The sequence below is a fragment of the Sceloporus occidentalis genome, unplaced genomic scaffold (genome assembly GCF_023333645.1).
Source record: "Sceloporus occidentalis isolate IW3139 unplaced genomic scaffold, rSceOcc1.0.p SCAF_3, whole genome shotgun sequence".
NCBI lineage: Eukaryota > Metazoa > Chordata > Lepidosauria > Squamata > Phrynosomatidae > Sceloporus > Sceloporus occidentalis.
Genome location: NW_028316983.1, coordinates 193,798,183 through 193,817,526, shown reverse-complemented (window position 1 = coordinate 193,817,526; position 19,344 = coordinate 193,798,183). Strand labels below are relative to the sequence as shown.

General features: G+C 39.8%; 1 protein-coding gene across 1 annotated transcript in view; it reads left to right on the top strand.

Moving 5' to 3' along the window:
* The window catches only part of LOC149317275 (opsin-5-like), a 36,527-nt gene extending 17,721 nt beyond the window's left edge, over positions 1-18,806 (top strand). Inside the window, exons 2-6 of the mRNA XM_089517222.1 lie at positions 1,404-1,491; positions 3,419-3,581; positions 6,842-6,969; positions 8,919-9,253; positions 18,189-18,806. Of these exons, the coding sequence (XP_089373348.1) occupies positions 1,404-1,491; positions 3,419-3,581; positions 6,842-6,969; positions 8,919-9,253; positions 18,189-18,806 (1,332 nt within the window). The remainder of the gene's footprint in view (positions 1-1,403; positions 1,492-3,418; positions 3,582-6,841; positions 6,970-8,918; positions 9,254-18,188) is intronic.
* Positions 18,807-19,344: the final 538 nt, after the last annotated feature.

Genomic DNA, 19,344 nt, shown 5'->3' with positions numbered 1-19,344 from the left:
TGAATGAGGGGTTGGAAATGGGGATTTCCTTTTGATAATTATTGATTTGAATGTAATCTTTTGTATTATCCTTTGTTATTATTGAATTGTTATGAAATTATTATTATTTTTATGATTTAGTATGTATTGCTATGTTATATTGTTTTATTATTTTTATGTTTATTGTTATTGCTTTGTATTATCCCCACTGTTGTAAGCCACCTGGATTCCAAGTGATCGGGCAGGATATAAATAAATCATATTATTATTATTATTATTATTATTATTATTATTATTTTAAAGGGACATAGGTGAATTCCACAGCCCATTTCTGCCCAAAGGTAGATGTTCAGGTAGTGGTGGTGTCACCCCTTCTGAGGATATCACCTGGTATGGTTTGTACCTCCAGCACCCTCAGTAATGCCCTTGACTATAAGCAGCCTGGTGAATGATCTGCAAGATGTTTGCGACGCCATAGTGGCTCTCAGTCCACCACTTAGAATGGCTGGCCTAAACTTTATTATGCAGATCTGTTTTTTGTAAAGCTATTCTAAGTAGGCAAAGATTACTCATCCGTTTAAAAAAATAACTTATAAAAAGGTCCTCTGGGTGACTTTGAGACTGACTTTTTATTTGGGTAAACCTTCCATAGTAACTGAATACAAATGTTGCAATGAGGCTTTGTGAAAGATTGTTAGTAAGGGCAGTATTTAGAAAAAAAATCATTTTGTGCTATTTATATTTTCCCTGTGATTTTTTAAAAAAAAAACACATTTTTTTCCTTTTTAGCATCTAGTTGCTAGTGTAAAATATTAGATTGGTGAGGGACTATTCCTGATAAAATTGGAAAGCTTAATGTCACAAATTGATATCGATTGTTGAGAAATTCACAGGTGCATTTGCAGTGTTGCAAAGAAGCTAACCTTTCCACCTAACTCTGGTCCTAAATTATGGCTTTTAGGAGGCATATTAGGTTGGTTTGGCCCAGTATTATGTAGCATGCACACTATGAACAAGGTGATTGTTGCTTGCTCAGCCTGTTCCTGGTATCTTTTTGAGTCTGATGATCTGTGTTGAAATACGTATTACAGGTGCTGCTGGGTAATCACAGTGCTGTTTGGTTCTGGATGCAGAGATTTTTCCAGTACATTGACACCTATAATTCAGTAATCATGAATGGTGGTTTTTATTTTCTTTTTAATTTTAAAATTAGTTTTATTGAAGTACAATTCCAAAACAAAATACACTGTCTATCTTATCTCCAGTCAGTTTTAAAATTAAAATGTAAAAGCCAGTTTTTAAAAATAATATGAGTGTGACACAAATGCTTCTGTGCTTGAAGCACATAAGCCTTGTGTTTGAAAACACTGTAACTGAAATGTGAAAACCACTAACATTTAGCCCCCTACCTCTCGTTTTTCCAGATGGGCTCTTATTTTGTGAATGCAACATTTCATTCCAAAATAACAGAAGCAGCTGATATTATTGTTGGCATCTTTTATATTGTATTTGGTAAGTAGAATTCTTAGAGATTCACTACATATGATGTTGATTACATTTCCACTTCCAGAGGATAAGAGAAACATTTATAACTATGTTGATAGTACTTAGGTGATGCTTTTTGACCACTGTGCCCTGATTTTCAGCTGAAAGAAAGCATTGAACTAGGCATGATGTTCTCTTATTAACTAGTCATGTACAAGGTGAGTGGTCATTGGCCAAAGAGTCAGTGGCTTAGCACATAATGGCATGCCAAAATTTTACTAAGGCTTTTTGAACCAACATTTCTTGTTTATTGCTCCAAAAAGGGAGTAAACTAACAATCACTAAACCATGTTTGTGATTCTGGCTTGTAAAATGACTAACAAGCAACAAGCTCTGGCTTAGATGACTCAGTAAAATTTCAATTCTTAGTTAGTTTAGACACTCCTTTCAGGAGGAGAAGCCAAGCAAGGGTGAACAGACTACATATAGGAGCACCTATCTTCTTCACCATGTGCCAGGACTTTCCATAATTCTGGTTTCTTTTTCTATCCAAATGTATGCAAGTTGAGTATCCCTTATCCAGAATTCTATAGTCCAAAATCCAAAAGGTTTTGAGCTACATACCTGTCCTGTATTGATGAGGCTGGAGAGAGACAAGAGGATCTGTGAAATGGTAGGAGGCATGGTTTCATGCCAAATACTATGCTTGGATTGCCACTATTGTACAGATCCCAAGTTTCTCCAACCTCATTCTGTATATGCAAATATGGGTATTGCAAACTCCAAAAAAGTCAGAAATATGGAACACTTTGGGTCACAAGCATTTGTATAAGGGATATTCAACCTGTATCAGTCTTGAGTTTATATCTTGTTTATATCCTGGCGTGTCTAAGAGTACTTATGAACTACAAGTTAAAAGTAAACTGCAGCTGTGAACATCTGGGATTGTAGCTTTCCAGGGATGAGCTGGGATTTCCTGGATAGAGAGAAAGAGAAAAAGAGAGATCTTAAAAAGTGGAAAAGAAAAGTCTAAATTTAATCAAAAGTAGGCTGCTGTAGAAGGCTCTGGTTACACTATCTCCCATGTGATTTCTATTCTCTAAATTGCTTCTTAAAGTTGCTACTAGTCTTGCAGAATGAAGGGAAATGTAGGAATAGTATTTTGTGGTTTGGCCATAAGGTCTGTGATGCATCTTTATGCAGAAAATGGTTGACAGTTTCTAGAAGACAAGAGGCTTGGACATGAATGTGGGGAATGTGACCTTTGCTGTAAAGTCTTGAACAAATTTGCCATTTGCAGAGTGAGCGACTGTCATGAGAGGTTTGACATGGTGTAAAAGGCTTGAACTGCTCATCAGCGTTCTGTGGAGTGGACTGAAATCTAAATCAGTTTAACTTCAACTAAATTGGGTGCACGTTTAAGCACCCCAAATCCCATGTTTCACATTTTATCATTTCCAACTTCTTGATAGGGGCAGTTTTATTTTTATTTTTTTTTAAAAAAAATCTTCTGTATTAATGATTTACTGAGTGCCTGGCCATTTTGAAGATAAGGGTGATAAAAAATAACGCGGAGAAGAGAGAACCATTTGCAAATCATGCTGCAAGGACTAAAGATTAATCTTTTTTGTAAAATGCATAAAGAAAATTAGCATTAGTCATTCTCTTGGCATGGCCCAAAAGTGTTTGCATTGTGAGAATTACTGGCAAGAGTGACAACATGCTACTTACCAGCAAAATCAAAATGATAATTGAGAAAGAATACTGTTATCTTGAGAGCTAGTGCCAGAGTAGAACTCTGTGAGACCAGAGTGAGTCATCCTCAGAGGAAGGCAGCGGCAAACCACTCCTGAACAAATCTTGCCAAGAAGACCTCATGATAAGGTTACCTTATGGTTAACATAATTCAGAAATGGCTTGAACAACAGTTATCTTCCGTTATTTTATTCTCCAGGCATATGTTCCTTTTGTGGGAACAGTATCCTCCTCTATGTTTCCTACAAGAAAAAGAACCTATTGAAACCAGCAGAATACTTCATGATCAACCTGGCCATCAGTGACCTTGGTATGACTCTGACCTTGTACCCTCTAGCTGTTACATCCAGCCTCTCACACAGGTTTGTTCAGTATACATCCAGCACATGCACTGGAACTCTCTGCTAGTCGGAAACCCTAACAACTGTAGTACTTTTTCTCCACATTGTTTTAAGACAATGACAAGTAATTAGTGGGACTGAGAAAAGCATGTTACATAACAGCAGCCTTCCAAACTGCTGCCAGTAATTAGCAATGTAATATCTACAATACTGTTGTCATTAGAGTGTCTTATTAGGAAAGGGAGTGTTTATTCAATACAGTTACACTAGTTACTGCTCCCTGATCATTGTGGGAGGAATAACAAAAGAACTCGCTTCTTTCTGAAGTAAAACATTCTACTGCAATTGAGCTACAAGTTATTATTTTTTTAAAATGACATTGGTTAAGGAAGAATCTACTATGTCTCAAACTTTTATGCAGATATGTGAAAAAACAAAAATTGTTGTTATTTTGGTTTCCCAGTGCAAGTCAATAGGGGAGGACTCATGATCCAGATTTCATAATTTCTGTTCAGATAGACTCCAGATTGGTCCAGATCAATTAAAACCAAATTAGTCATACATCTCATTAAAATGTCATGCAGCTGCACATTTTCTCTGTCCACTTCTGGCCTTCATCATTTGTAGTATAAAAATGGAAATTCTCCGATTCTCTGAAGATGCCAGCCACAGATGCTGGCGAAATGTCAGGAAGAAACTTTTCTAGAACATGGCCACATAGCCCGAAAAACCCACAAAAAACTATGGATGCTGGCCATGAAAGCCTTTGACTTCACATTAAAAAGCGAAATGTTTGAATCTTCCTTTTTGTTTGCTTGGCAGTCATTCTAAAGTTGCCACAGTAAGCAGTTAAGTGTCTTAGTTGTTATGGTCCCTCCGCTTCCCCACTTTCCACCAAACTTCCTACACTTAAAAATGCAAAAGATAAAATTGTGTTTATGACTTTTATCTTGTTTGTGTATAAAGTTAAACAGAAATACTGATTTCTTCTAGCTTGGTTTTTATGATACCTTTTCCTCTAGAGCACTGGTCCTCCAGATCTTATTGTCTTGCAGTTCTCACCATTCCTCACAATTGGCTATCCTGACTAAAACTGATGAGATTTGCAATACAGCAACATATGGAGGGGCCTAAATACACTAAGGGCACATGATCCTGTCTGATCTTGGAAGTTAAGTATGGGTCAGCTGTGGTTAGTACTTTGATGGGAGACCACCGGTGAGTACCAGGTATTATAGGTTATATTTTAGAGCAGTGGTCCCCAAATAGTGCCCTTTAAGAGATTTTGGATTTCATCTCCCAGAAGCCTCCACCATGTTGGCCAATAGTCTGGGATCCTGGGAGCTGAAGTTCAAAATCTCTTAAAGAGCACAGTTTGGGGACCACTGTTTCAGAGGAAGTAACTGGCAAAACCTACTCTGAGTATTCCTTGCCTATACAATTCACGGGGTCACCATATATTGACAGGGGATTTGAAGGCACATACACACATACACACAACATATGGAGGGGTGAACCTTACTCGCCCTCTGCTCTGTAGCTGTAATGGTAGCATGACAAATCAGACTTCAATATGCGAAGGTTTTTTTATTGTACAAAAAGATGACATTTCCAGGTTGGAAAGCACTCAGTGAGTTACTGGGATACAGCAGAGGACAACTACAAGTAGCACTGTGGCTAATGACGCATTTGGACTCAAGCCAAAAGAATGTTCAACTGTTGATGGGCTAAGGGCAGAAAGGAAAGATCAAAGCTGCACAGTGCATATTGTATAACCATGGAATGTGGGAAGCATGAATTGTGGAAGCTAGACATAGCAAAGTCGGCCCACCCCTTATGCGAGGGATCTGTTCCGGACCCCCCCCCCCCCCCCCGTGCATAAGAGGAATTGAACGTATGCTCAAATCCCATTAACTATAATGGGGCATGCTCCTGTGGTGTGCCATGGACGCACACCCCATTGTATTTGGGCTTGCTGTCCTCATGAGCTCAAGCCTGCAGAAGGGGTGGGCCAACTGTAAAACTAGACTAGAATGTATAAACATTGCAATACTTGACATAAGTAAGCTAACGTGAACAGGAATGGGACATTTTGAATCAGGTAATTACACAGTGCTTAGAAATGAAATCTAAGAAATGCCATGACATCATTGGCATTGCTGGGTGTGTATGGTGGTGCAGCCTGCACTGGGTGACACCCCAGAAGAAAGGTGACACTCAATTAGGCCCCTTTCCTGTGTGGGTGAGCAGCTAAACGCATAGAACTGTGTGCATGAAAAGTTGAGTCTTTGCCTGGCACTGAAATATTACCAAAACCAAGATCCTGTCTGATGCCACCACTTGATGTATGCCCCTTAAAGATGGGGCAGTGAGAGGGACCTCCCCCACTTATAGAAGTACATTAACAAGACTAGTGTAAGAAGGGATATTCCAGTTCAGTTCTTTCAGGATCAACCTATTCTGCTTCCTGACATTTCTCCCCATCAGTATCCTTGCAGTTGCACGTCCTGCTTTTGGCTCCAACCACAGCTGCCATGCATATTCTGATGAATTCCCTACAAGTAAATATAGTCATGTCAAAAAATGTTGCCCAGCTCTTCCTGGAGTGTATAAACTAGTGTATAAACCCAAGACATTTTGTCATTTCAAGTGAAGGACACAACCCATGACATACACATCAAACCAAATTCTTTATCTGACTTCAGTGTTGGCAGTGAAACAATATTCACCATCACTTGTGAGTCTAGCTTTGGAGGTGCAGAGCAGTATGTATAACACATGCAGCTTTGTCCTTCAACACCTTAAGACAATTGTTGCCCCTCCCAGCACCAGCTTCCTAAAACTGCCATCTCACTCTGATAAATGGTCAGGCCATCCTGTTGGAATGCATACAAGATGCTTAAAGTTTTTTTTTAAAAAAAAACTATGTATCATTTCTTGGAAGGCTATGGTACATTAATTATGTTCTTGCCACATTAAGAACTTGCCATGTACATTGGCCAGCATTGTTCTAGATCTATCTGTTTTGAGCTGCCACATTTGCTTTTATGTTATTTAATTTTGAAGCAACAGGGTTTCTCTTGTGACTATGATGGCCATCTGTTTGCTTCCAATTTTGTTGGATAGGTAAGGAAATTTGGCTGTGAGTTATAACCAGTAATCAGTTTCAATAATAACTGCTGTAAGTTGCTTTTGAACAAATGACTGAAAAGTAACAGAGTACAGTAATACAGAAGAGCATTTGAAAGTTAATATTTGTTCCTCTCTATCTTCTCCCTCAGGTGGCTGTTCGGTCAACATGTTTGCTTATTCTATGCATTTTGTGGGGTGTTCTTTGGAATCAGCAGCCTTTCTACACTAACATTACTAAGTACAGTGTGCTGCCTAAAAATTTGTTTCCCAGTTTATGGTAAATATACTTTCTTCCCTCCTCCTCTCAGATTTAAACAACAACAACAACAACAACAACAACAACAACAACAGAGCAGACAATTATAAAACATGTCCCAAAGTGTATTGTAACATAAATCTTTGTCATCTGGTACCCTTTAATACTACATATTTAAAGCACTATGATTCCACTTTAACTGCCATGGTTGCATCATGTGGAATCATGGGATTTTTAGCTTGGTAAGGCACCAGAGCTATCTGGTGGAAAATTCTAAACTCCTAAACTGCAAATTCCAGGATTCCATAATAATCAGTCATGGAAGTTAAAATGGAACCATAGTGTTATAATTATATAGTGTGAAAAGGTCCCTTTTTGGAATTGTACTTGTACTAAAAATGGATTTGATTTCTTACAGACTTTCTTGGAGCCCTCTTATGTCCTTACAGACTCTAAAAAGAAAATGAAAACAAATCTGGCTACTTAGATGTAATTTTAGGGGCCTCTTCTCTATTTTTTATAAAATACTGGGAATATTAGATATTAGCATATGTCCTTCATCAAAGCACATGGAAGAAGCTAGTCTACCCAGTCCCCCATTTACAGCACACAAGCTAGCATTATTAAACACACAGCAGTCCTTTAAAACTATATAAAACTAGTTTACTCATAGAGCCCTCCTCTTTTCAAGTACACAGGTTTTGCATTATTGAAGGAAGAGTAAACCTACAAGGAGTCCAATACTTCAGCAACTATAAAGGGGACCGCCTGACTTACCGGGCTGGTCTAGTTGCTGTGGTGGTGGGGGAACCTGGGCAGCGTATTTTGGTGGTGCCATGGTCGTGGGCCCCACATGCGCAGGCTCAGCCCTCCAGGCTACGTGCAATGCTCCCGGGCCTCCGCCAGCCGTATGGCACGTGCTGGCTAACGGTGCTTCTGGTCCCATTGGAACCACAACTGGAACATATACCGTGCCACTTCTGGTCCTTTTGGACCTCAATTCCCAGGTTCCACTGGGAGTGGAAGTGGTCCGGGATAGGTGGGCTGCGGGGCCAGCTGCCCGGGGTTTGGCCAGGAGGCCAGAGTGGCTTCCTGGATGCTGATTGGCTGGCCAGCTGACCTTTACAGGGCTGCGCTGGCTGGTACTTGGTGCTGTTTTTCTTGCCAGCTCCCACCTTCTCTCCCTCGGCCAGGGTTAGTGTTGTGTTGTTACAACTTTCCAAGGGCAGCAGCATAGGTCTTGGATCTGATGGTCATGGCTTCTAGTGCTGTAGAGCACTGGATGAGAGTCCCACGGGGACCTGGGGGTGCTGAAGGCCTAGCGATGTCGCCATTGCAGGGGCAGCATCGATTCAGCATTCCCTGGTGACAAGGGGTGAAGATGCACATAACTGGTTCCCTAAGTGGATGGTGCACTTTCAACCAGTTCCCCTCTTTCATCCTGAAGCCTGGCTGTTACCAGGCAATTAGGTTCATTGACCAACATGAGTTGATGGATGACAGATCCAGACCTTATGCTTTTCAGGCCAACCCTCTATGCTTACTTACTGTAGTTAATAAAGTTGTGGCCTTTTTTGCCAATTGGGTGTCTCTTGTGTACAAGTTGCTTCCCTTCAGACCATGTGGGGATCAGAGTTACTAAAGAACAAAAGGAATAAAAAGCCCATAAAGAGAAGCTAATAGGAAAGAGAGAATCTCATGCATAAACAGAAACCTAAATCACACTAAAGACATGCAACCATGTCTTCTCTAAGTCGCATGCAAAGGTTGTCTATTTCCAATAGAAAAAATGTGTAATAAATATCCCTTAGTGAAGACACTGTACATTGTTTTCATATGCTTGTTATAATATCTGCCCCCTCCCAGGCAATAAAGGCCAGTGTTTTATTTGTCTATTTAAAACCAATTGCATTATTGCAAGCAACAGTTCACTAATGTTTTTAAATGTGGATTTTTTAATTTTATTTCAGGGAATAAATTTAGGCGAGAACATGGTTGGATCTTGATAGCCTGCTCTTGGATCTATGCAGCCATTTTTGCCCTTTCCCCACTAGCTCACTGGGGAGAATATGGAGCCGAACCTTATGGCACAGCATGTTGCATTGATTGGCACTCATCAAACATAAACAAGACAGCCATGTCTTACACCATTGCTCTCTTTGCCTTCTGTTTCATTATCCCCTGTGGAATAATTATTACATCCTACACTCTTATTTTGATTACCGTGAAGGAATCCAGAAAAGCCGTGGAACAACATGTCTTGGGACCCACCAGGATGAGCAGTGTGCAGGCCATTACAGCCAAGGTATTCAAAAATTTCAGTTTTTATTTTTAAGCTATATTCTGTACATGTAAGCAAATTCTCATTCACAGACTTGAAGTAATATGTGTGGGTGTAGGTGTACATGTACATACATGCATATGCCACACCTGTATAGGCGTTATTGCTGTTGGACAATTTGTTAACTCTGCAGCAGTTTTTCTTATGAAATAATAATAATAATAATAATAATAATCATCATCATCATCATCATCATCATCATAATGTATATGCTGCCCAATCACTGGGAATCCAGGCAGCTTACAACATAGGGGATAATAGACAGTTCCCTGCCCTCAGGCTTACAATCTAAAAAGACACGACACAAAAGGAGAAGGGAATGGTGGTGGGGGGATCAGGTCCAGCATTCTTCTCTCCCTCTGAGGCCTGGACCAAGGCAGATGGACTGGAGGGAGGGCCCTTTTTCTTAATCGAGGCTGGGCCTGATGGTGTTGGGCCTGTCCTTTCGCTTCTTCCCAGGCCAGAAGATGACAGTTGGAAGGAGGGAGGGGAGGGCTCTTCCTCTTCAGGCCCGATGGCGTTGGGCCTGTCCTTTCGCTCCTTCCCAGGCCAGAAGATGACAGTTGGAAGGAGGGAGGGGAGGGCTCTTCCTCTTCAGGCCCGATGGCGTTGGGCCTGTCCTTTCGCTCCCTCCCAGGCCAGAAGATGACGGGTGGAAGGAGGGAGGAGAGGGCTCTTCCTCTTCAGGCCCGATGGCGTTGGGCCTGTCCTTTCGCTTCCTCCCAGGCCAGAAGATGACAGTTGGAAGGAGGGAGGAGAGGGCTCTTCCTCTCTAGGCCCGATGGCATTGGGCCTGTCCTTTCGCTCCCTCCCAGGCCAGAAGATGACAGGTGGAAGGAGGGATGGGAGAGCTCTTCCTCTTCAGGCCTGATGGACCTGTCCTTTCACTCCTTCTCAGGGCAGAAGATGACAGTTGGGAGGGGAGGGCTCTTCCTCTTCAGTCCCAATAGCGTTGGGCCTGTCCTTTCACTCCTTCCCAGGCCAGAAGATGACAGTTGACTGGGACCCAGATTTCAAAATGAACCAAGCTTTTATAGTACTTTGAACAAAGAAAACTGCAAATTACATTTCATTGGTTACATATGAATTTAAACATATATTTAAACATATATACCCCTTCACCCTTAGTGGATAGTCATTCATACCTGCATTTCTCTACCCCTTGTGATACCCATCAATCAAACTATTATTTATATGTTTTTCTTTTACTGTCTTCAACTGTCCTGTATTACATTCTTTTGTTTTGGATAATGGCTTAAAGCAGGAACCACTTCAGGGCCATTGCCTTCCAGAGCCAAGGATTTGACATGACTTGATGGCCATCATCCTGGCAACCCTTGCCCTCCATACATTTCAGTAATATTTGAGCATAGTAAAATTCCAATTTAAATCTACCCTCCACAGGTAGAGTCAACTTGGTGAAGAGAATAGAAATCCCAAATGACAATAAAGAACTAAAAAGATTGAACTGCTGCTTTAATCACTCCTAAACTATCTTGCAACTCATTCTTAGTACAGCTACCACACATTTTATTTCAGAAATCAGAAAGATGTGGATAGATGTGGATGTTGTGGCAAGAACTGGAGCCTAAATCTTCAAGGCCCAAAACTGATGGGCCAGAAAAGGTGGTCCGTGTCTGGCATGATTCATATTGGGGCCATAACAACCGCATGCTCTCGGCCCTGATTTGGGCCATTGCCACAGTCCTGAACCAGGCCTTTTTGGGGAAGATGCGGTTCAGGCATGGTTTCCCTTTGCGTTTGGGGCATGTGTCAACTAAACACTATGGCCTGAATGCAGCCAGAAACTGCGTTTGTCCACCCATCTGTTTCAGGCTCAAATCCTTGGTGGACATGCATCAAATTACTCGAAGGATTTTATCACATGGAAAAAATCGTGGAAAAGGAGGTTTAAACAGACATTATCCTGGGAAAATCACGTGATTGTGTGAAAATTTTCACATGACGTTGTGATTAAATAAGACTTATCCCAGCAATAACCAGGTAATAACCAGCAACAAATCATTCACAGGGAAATCCCGTGAATGATTTGTTGCTGATTATTATCTGGTTATTGCTGGGATAAGTCTTCTTTAATTGCGATGTGGGTGATCATGTGGTTTTCACAGCGATAATGTCTGTTTAAACCCACGTTTCCCCACCGTGTGATAAAGTCCTAAGAAAAACCACAAACTGTTTGCCCAGTTTAACTGTATATACTTAAGTATAAGTCTAGAAATTTTAGTCAAAAAATAGAACAAAAAACCTGACTTGACTTAAGTACTGTACTTTAACTCTTATAAAAAAAAGGAACCACCCCATGGTGAAAAGCAAGAGCATAATCTATCCTGGAAGCACTGATGCCCCTTTACTTTCTCCACCCATCTTTTAGTGTAAGCACATATAGTTATGTGTCCTGGAATTTTGTAAGTTCTTTGGAATATTGTAAGTTTTCCTTTGCTTCATCCTTTAGATTCTTTATTACACACTCTTAAATTTTGCCCTTGCCTTACCCATGGGTCATATCAAAAGCCATAATTTTGGCCTCAAAACCTGCCCTCAACTTATGTAAGAAGTCGGCTTAAGGTTAAATATATACAGTAGTTATCAAATATATTAATTAGTTATCAGTGAAAAAGACGAGTAGTTCATTGTTGTGTGTTTGGGATAACATAGTTCCATGCTGCAGGGCACAGCACTAGAAATTGTTTGCCAGCAGTGAGGATGCAGCATATTATCAAAACAAGTTTTAGATGTAAAGTGCAGATTCCTGCTTATCAGTACTGGTGGCATTTCTCTTTAATGACTAAAATAGTTGGAGACTACATTACTTTAAAAACAACAACAACAACAACAACAACAACAACAATAATAATAATAATAAAATTTATTTGTGTTTCCCCACCTCTCCTGATGGATTGAAGCGGGGTTACAGGCTACTAAAATCAGAATACATATAACAGTCTTATAAAATACGAAGAATAAATATAACATCAATAGCTTATGAAACCATCAGACATCCAGGGGCAAGGGCAGAATATCGTTGTCAGACAGGCAGATTGGTTATCACTCCTCGGGGGGGAAAGCTTGGTGAAAGAGCACAGTTTTAAGTCTCTTTTTAAATGTTTCCAAGGGGGTCGTGAGACGATGCTCGTCAGGAAGACTATTCCACAATCTTGGGGCCATTATTGTAAAGACCTTTTGAGATGAGGAAACATATTTGGAAGATGGTGTTTCCAATAAATTCTTACCAGATGTTCTAAGTGTGTGGGGCAGATCATATGAGGAGATTAACTCGGGCCCAAGCCATGTAGGGCTTTATAGGTGATAACCAACACCTTGTATTGTGCCCGGAAGTGAATGGGCAGCCAGTGAAGATCTTTCAACTTAGGTATTATATGGTCAAACCTAGATGCACCGGTGACCAGTCTGGCTGCCATATTTTGTACCAACTGGAGTTTCCGGACTTGGTATTTAGGGTGTCTCACATTTAGCTTGTTTGTGGAGCGATGGGTGGAAGTTGCCTCTTACCATTACTACTCTGTTTTAATAACAATGGTTTGATAAATATAATGTTATGGAGACAGGAACATGTGCTAAGAGGGGAAAAAAGCCTATATATTTCAAATATATTCAAGATTATGTTCAAATGTATGTGAATGTACATAAAGATGGGTAGGTGAAGCAAGCCCACATGTGTTGGTCCTGCTAATCTGTAAATGTTAGCATCACCCTTAGTTCCTGACTCTTTATTATGAGCAAGGAAATGTACAAGAGCTTCTGCTCAGTTTGTTTGAATGCAGTCACATTCACCTATGCAGTTGGGAAATGATAAATCATTCTCTAGACAGATGAACACTTATAGTCACCAGGATGCACACTTGAATAGAAGTCTCCTGTAGATGTGTTCATGCAACATGGGAAGGTTAGGAGACACTAGGGCTGGAGTATGTTGTACATCAACTGTTTATTTACATTGTTGTTTTTGTTAATTACCATCAAGTTGACTTCAGATTAAGGTGACCCTATACATGAGAGATCTTTGAGTCATTTTGTTATCAACAGCCCTGCTGAGGTTTTGCAGTTTTGGGGCAGTGGGTTCTTTGATTATGTCTAGCAATCTGGAATGCAATCTTCCTCTTTTCCTACAGCCTTCTACTTTATCAAGGATTATTGTCTTTTCTAAGCAGTCATGTCTTCTCATAGTATGTCCAAAGTATGTCCAAAGTAAACTGTTGGCAGTTTAGTCATCTGTTCAGGCTCAGTTTCCTGTTAGACCCATATATTTGGTTTTTGGCAGTACCTGGTATTCATAGGACTCCAGAAACACATTTCAAATGAGTGGATTCTCTTCCTATCAGCTTTCTCTATTGTTCAACTTTTTCACTTGTACATATAAATTATTTATATATCTCCTAAGAACATGGCCTTTATCAGTGACTTGTAATCATATTTATGACAGCTAAGGGAGCAGAGTTATTTTGATTAAGGCTTTGATTGAACAGATATATCAAATGATCAAGAAGAATTTACACCTCTATTTATGAGAGAACATACTGGCAAGAAAGATGCATAAGCAATTAGTAATACAAGCCAATTTTTTTATATATCCTACTTTTATTTAGAGTTGCAAGCAATATGCCTAAGTGCTAATCTATATGAAAAGTTTGTCTCCCTATTTGGAAATGACTTTGTATTATGTAATCCATTTGGGAAATGGCTCCCATAAAATTGTGGAGATTACTATTAGAGAAACAGAATGGATATGCCAGCATTGATATTTTTAAGCACACACATTGCTGGGGAGAAATTATTCTCTTTTATCTTTATACAGCCTCTCTAGGTTGTTTGAAGACAGCCAGTGTGCTATAGTGGTTTGAGTGTTGGAATAGGACTTTGTAAACCAGGGTTCAAATATTGCTTTGGCCACAGAAACCAACTGGGTGACCTTGGGCAAGTCACACTCTCTGAGCCTCAGAGGAAGACAGTATAAATCTTGCCAAGGCAATAGGTTTGCCTTAGGGTTGTCACAAATCAAAATGACTTGAAGGTACACAGCAACAACAAAGATTTTTTTGAGCAACAGATCAAAAACATACAGGTGATTATAGCATTCCCATCATTCCAATGGGGTGGGGGTGTTGATTGGCAATCGTAAAATGAGTGAGGTAAATGGCAACAACGAGTAATCCATGAAATCACCAAGAGTGGGATAGAGAAAACAAGCCTTGGTGCTCTTGCTGTGTAGCCCTCTATAATATAGACTTCATCTGCCCCTTTCTCCTCTTTTGCTTTCACTTTTGTGGCTGAGCAGCTGAATTTCTAAAGTCCTCGAATTGAGTGAAAGAGCACCTGACTTCTTTACACCACCTTTACTCCACCTTACTCTGAGTTTCTAGAAGTCTATGTGCCTGGAAGACAATGGCCTCAAACTGATGGGTGAAAAGGGCAGCCTTTGGGCCACACTGGAGGTGTGGCATTTACACAACATACATCCCAAGCGTGGTGGGAAGCTGTGCCGAGCCCACTCCAACCTGGAAGAGTCAGGCCAAAAATGAGCTCCTTTTTGGTGGCCCAGTTCAGGACTGCAGTGGCAGCCAGATTGGGACTGGGTGCATGTGGTTGCTGCGGTCCTAGTATAAATGACAGTGGTGTCGTCCCGTTATGGACATTTTGCGCTGTCTGTTTGAGGCCAATGTCAAAAAATAGTTTTGCCACATGTACTGTCAAGAATTTTGCAATAGCTTTTATTATTGTTATTAAAGATGATCAACTAACAGTATATCTGTTTAGAAGCACTGTCCAACTATGTTCTCTCATAGGAGATATTTGCAATGCTAAATTACTAATGACTGTAAAAACTGCTGCTGAAAAGAAAAGAGGAGGAACTGGGTGCATGTTTGATGCAGGGGAACATTTCTCTGTCTTTTTTTGAGGAACAATAGAGCTTTTTCTGACTAGAAACTGAGGAATTCTACAGACCAGCACTTTGTGCTGACCTGTAGGTGCAGTGAGGGCTGAGCGTTTCCATGCTCCAAGCCCTTACCATGCCACCCGGCCACCATTATGGTGCGTGCCTGTCCACACAGCGTGCGCCATGATGGTGTGCACCGGGTGGAGCCCCAAAACGGCACTTAGAGCAGCTTCTTTTTGCTCCCTAGAGGGAGTGGATCGTTGCTGCGGCATGTGATTGCCGCAGCAACGATCCGGGGCTAAAATGGGTGGCTACATGCCACCCCTGAGTCTCTTATATCCCTAGGAGCTTTATGAACAACCAGAGTTCTGGAGAGAAAGCATAAGTGGTCCTCAGAGCAGTTTCAAACAAGTAAATAAGATACATTTGCCTCTCCTCTTTTTCTAATCTTGGAGAAGAAACCATAGCAATTTCTGATTAATTCAGTGAATTGTAAATGGTAGTCTTTGACTAGTATCGTCACTAGTCAATTAACCTGTGACACTAAATATATAAGCAGTACTGTAGTTAAATAATTTTACCTTTTGGCTGTGGATATCTCTGTATTTAGTAGCTAAACAGTATTGCAAATATGTATTGCACAAACTAAAGTAAAATGGACCAATGTTTTGTTTTTCACCATTTATTTATAGGATACCTGTATGTAGAGAGATCTTGTAGAATCTTTGAGACTAACTGAAAGAAAGAAGTTGGCAGCATGAGTTTTCGTAGATTTCAGTCTACTTCCTTAGATATTTTTGGTCCAAAAGCATCTGAGGAAGTAAACTGAAGTCTATGAAAGGTCATGCTGCCAAATTCTTTCTTTTGGTTAGTCTCAAAGGTGCTTCAAGATCTCTCTGCATACCGATTCTACAGATTAATACGGCTTTATCTCTGAATTATAGGATACCTGTCTCCCCCCCCCCCCCCCCCCGCCCGCTTTGTTTGTAGATTTTATAAATTGGACTTTGGCTTCTGATTCAAGTCAATAGGTCATGGCTCTGGGGGAAGCTAGCCAGTAGCAACACTGATAAAAGATTAGAATCATAGAGTTGGAAGAGACCCCAAGGGCCATCCAGTCCAAACTCCTACCATGCAGGAGGACACAGTCAAAGCACTCCTGACAGATGGCCATCCAGCCATTAAGGTCATTTTGGATTTTGATCCTGTTCTCCAGAGTATTAGCTACTCCTCCTAATTTGGTGTCATATGCCAATTTGATAAGCATGTCCTCTATTCCTTCCCCACACACGGGTTTATAACTTGTATATCTGTGCTTATGCTGGGGTATTGTATCGTACTCTGTTGTATTCTGTGTTTGCAATGGCCTATGGGTAATAGCAATTAATGTTATTGGTTGGGCTGTATATAATCATGTCAAGAAGGAAATCATTAAATATATGACACTGTGTTCCTAAAGGAAATACAAACTGATTGATGCAGCCACATAATAAAACCAAGCAGGAGCAAATGCCACACAGACCCACAGTTCTATATATGGTCAGGCAGATGAATTTGTACAGTTATTGTCCTAATTTGGGCTTCAGGCAGCTGATATTGCATAATATCTGTGCAGCCATATGCAGTACAGATTTTCTATGCAAAATTTGAGTGGATGTCCCTAATGTCTCTTCAAGAGAAACAGAATCTTAATGGAAGTGTAGCAAACTATGTACAGAAACAGAGAAACTAAATATGTATTTTACAATAAACTATGCCAAAAGTGTTTTCATTGTGCATGCTGTGACAGAACATGGCTTATAATGATTGATGGTTTGAGAATGTTGAACACCTGCTTGGTATCTCATAGAATGTGATTTCTTGTAAAATGAAAATTCTTTTTAGGCACTAGTTAATTAAAATATGTTGGAGTGTGTGTGCCCTCATGTTTTAAATTGAATAGTATATATTATGATTATTTGACATGTAGTAGTAGTTGTTGTTTTACATGGAGGTCAATTTTCATACATGTATTTCTTGCACAAAGTTAAATCATTTTAGGAAAAGCATATACGCTGATTAAAGCTGAAGTGTCTTATGAAATCTTATTACAATGCGATTTCCAGTCCATGCATGACAAAATAAGTCAATGTAACACTTTAAACAGGATAGTATATATTTGTGCTGCATTGCAATGATATCCATATAGGAAAAATAGTAAATCTATAGCATCCATTTGTAAACCTTTTATAAAGTTTTATATAGAAGGAAACAGTGGGAATGAATAAAAGGCCATATGAAGATAGATTGGCATAAAGCAGTGTTCAGTGGAAAGAGATGGAGAGTTATCATGCTTTTTCATATCTCTTGGCTACATCCAGCTTGGTCAAAGGATCTGTGGTTCACATCATTTGATTAATAGGAGGGAAAAGAATAGAGAGAATCATCGTCAGGAAAGGAAGAAAGCAGTGATAATACTATGGCTGAACACTGAGGAGATGTTTATGCTCACAGAATTATGCCTTGGTTGTGCTATGCTGCCTCAATACAGAATTGCAATATTGCACAACTAAATGTGCATTAATGCACAGTGCATAACCATTCAATCAGTGTGTATAATGTGCAAGAATGCAAAACATGCAATGATGGACAATGGGGCCATGTGTACATCTCCTCTTTTACAACTTGTAGCTGTATATGACTGTTACACGCCAGCCAAAAATGTCCACCCACTTACGTAAGTTACCAAAAGGTTTCCAGACACTCTCTACCATCTCCAGTAATGGAACTCCTTTTAACATCAAGGATAGAATTGTCTTCTCCAATGGCAGATTAAAAACAGATGATTAAACATAATCAGTTGGCAATACTAGTATCTGATCTTCCTTTGATATATTAATTTTAGACAATTCCCGGAGGTAGAGTCACATGGACTTGGACTGATTTGACGTGCTGTTTTTGTTCCATTTTTCTGTCTTAATAACCTTTTTTATTTTTAATTTCCAGTTGAGCATTGCTGTATGCATTGGATTTTTTGCTGCCTGGAGCCCATATGCTGTCATTGCAATGTGGGCCGCCTTTGGATCAATTGAAAAGATTCCTCCACTGGCCTTTGCTGTACCAGCTGTATTTGCAAAGTCTTCAACACTCTATAATCCAGTGATGTACCTTGTTCTAAAACCCAATTTCCGGAGCATCATTGCCAAAGATCTTGCAGTACTCCAACAGTTATGCATCAAAAGTTGCTTTCGTCCCAGACGTGCACAAAACTGCAAGTACAGATCAGTTCTTGAGGTTCCACTAAAATCATTTAAAGGAAGAAATGAGGCAAGCAGTAACTCTTTGAAAACAGTGGAAGACTGTTCATATTTTCCTTGTGAAAAGTGCAACGATCCCTTTGAATGCTTCAAGAACTATCCAAAATGCTGCCAAGAGAGGTTAAATGCTATGGAGCATACTCCTCACGAAAGCATATCCTTGGAAAATAACATTCAGTCAAAAACAAAACATGCTTCTGAAAAATATATAAAGGTTTTGATCAGGGGAGAAAAAAACACTGATATTGATGGTTTGGAAATAACATTAGAACACATACCTACAGATGCTAGATTTGCCAGCCTTTAGCATATATTTTAGATTTTTTGGCAATAGTTTAATTGCACAGACTGAATGAATGTAAAACTTTTATAAACACTATCAATTTTATAGTTATTTTCATTTCCTTTGCTGTCTATAGGAAGATGAACCAATGCAACATTAATATGTTAAAATATGTTTTACTTTTGCAATACGCTTAACATACCTATAAGCTTTCAGAACAAATTATACTACTGCATTTCATTTGTTTCTGACTTTAGAGTTTCAGATGTTACTATGCCTCATGAAACCACTTCATACTCATGAATCTTTCTATAAAATAATTACCCTTTAAATTCTTGGTGTATGTATTTTGTATAGTTAACAAAAAACATCATGAACACCTAGAGGGTTTTTTAGATAATAATATGATGCTGACTTAACTGATATTGTCATAAAAAATGTATGCTAATTATCCTTCCTCTCCTGCTGGAAGCTGTGGACAGCTCTTTAACCTTCAAATTGGGTTATGTCCTTGCACATTTCTTTCTAAGTCCAGGGAGGGAGAAATGTTTCTTTATGTAGT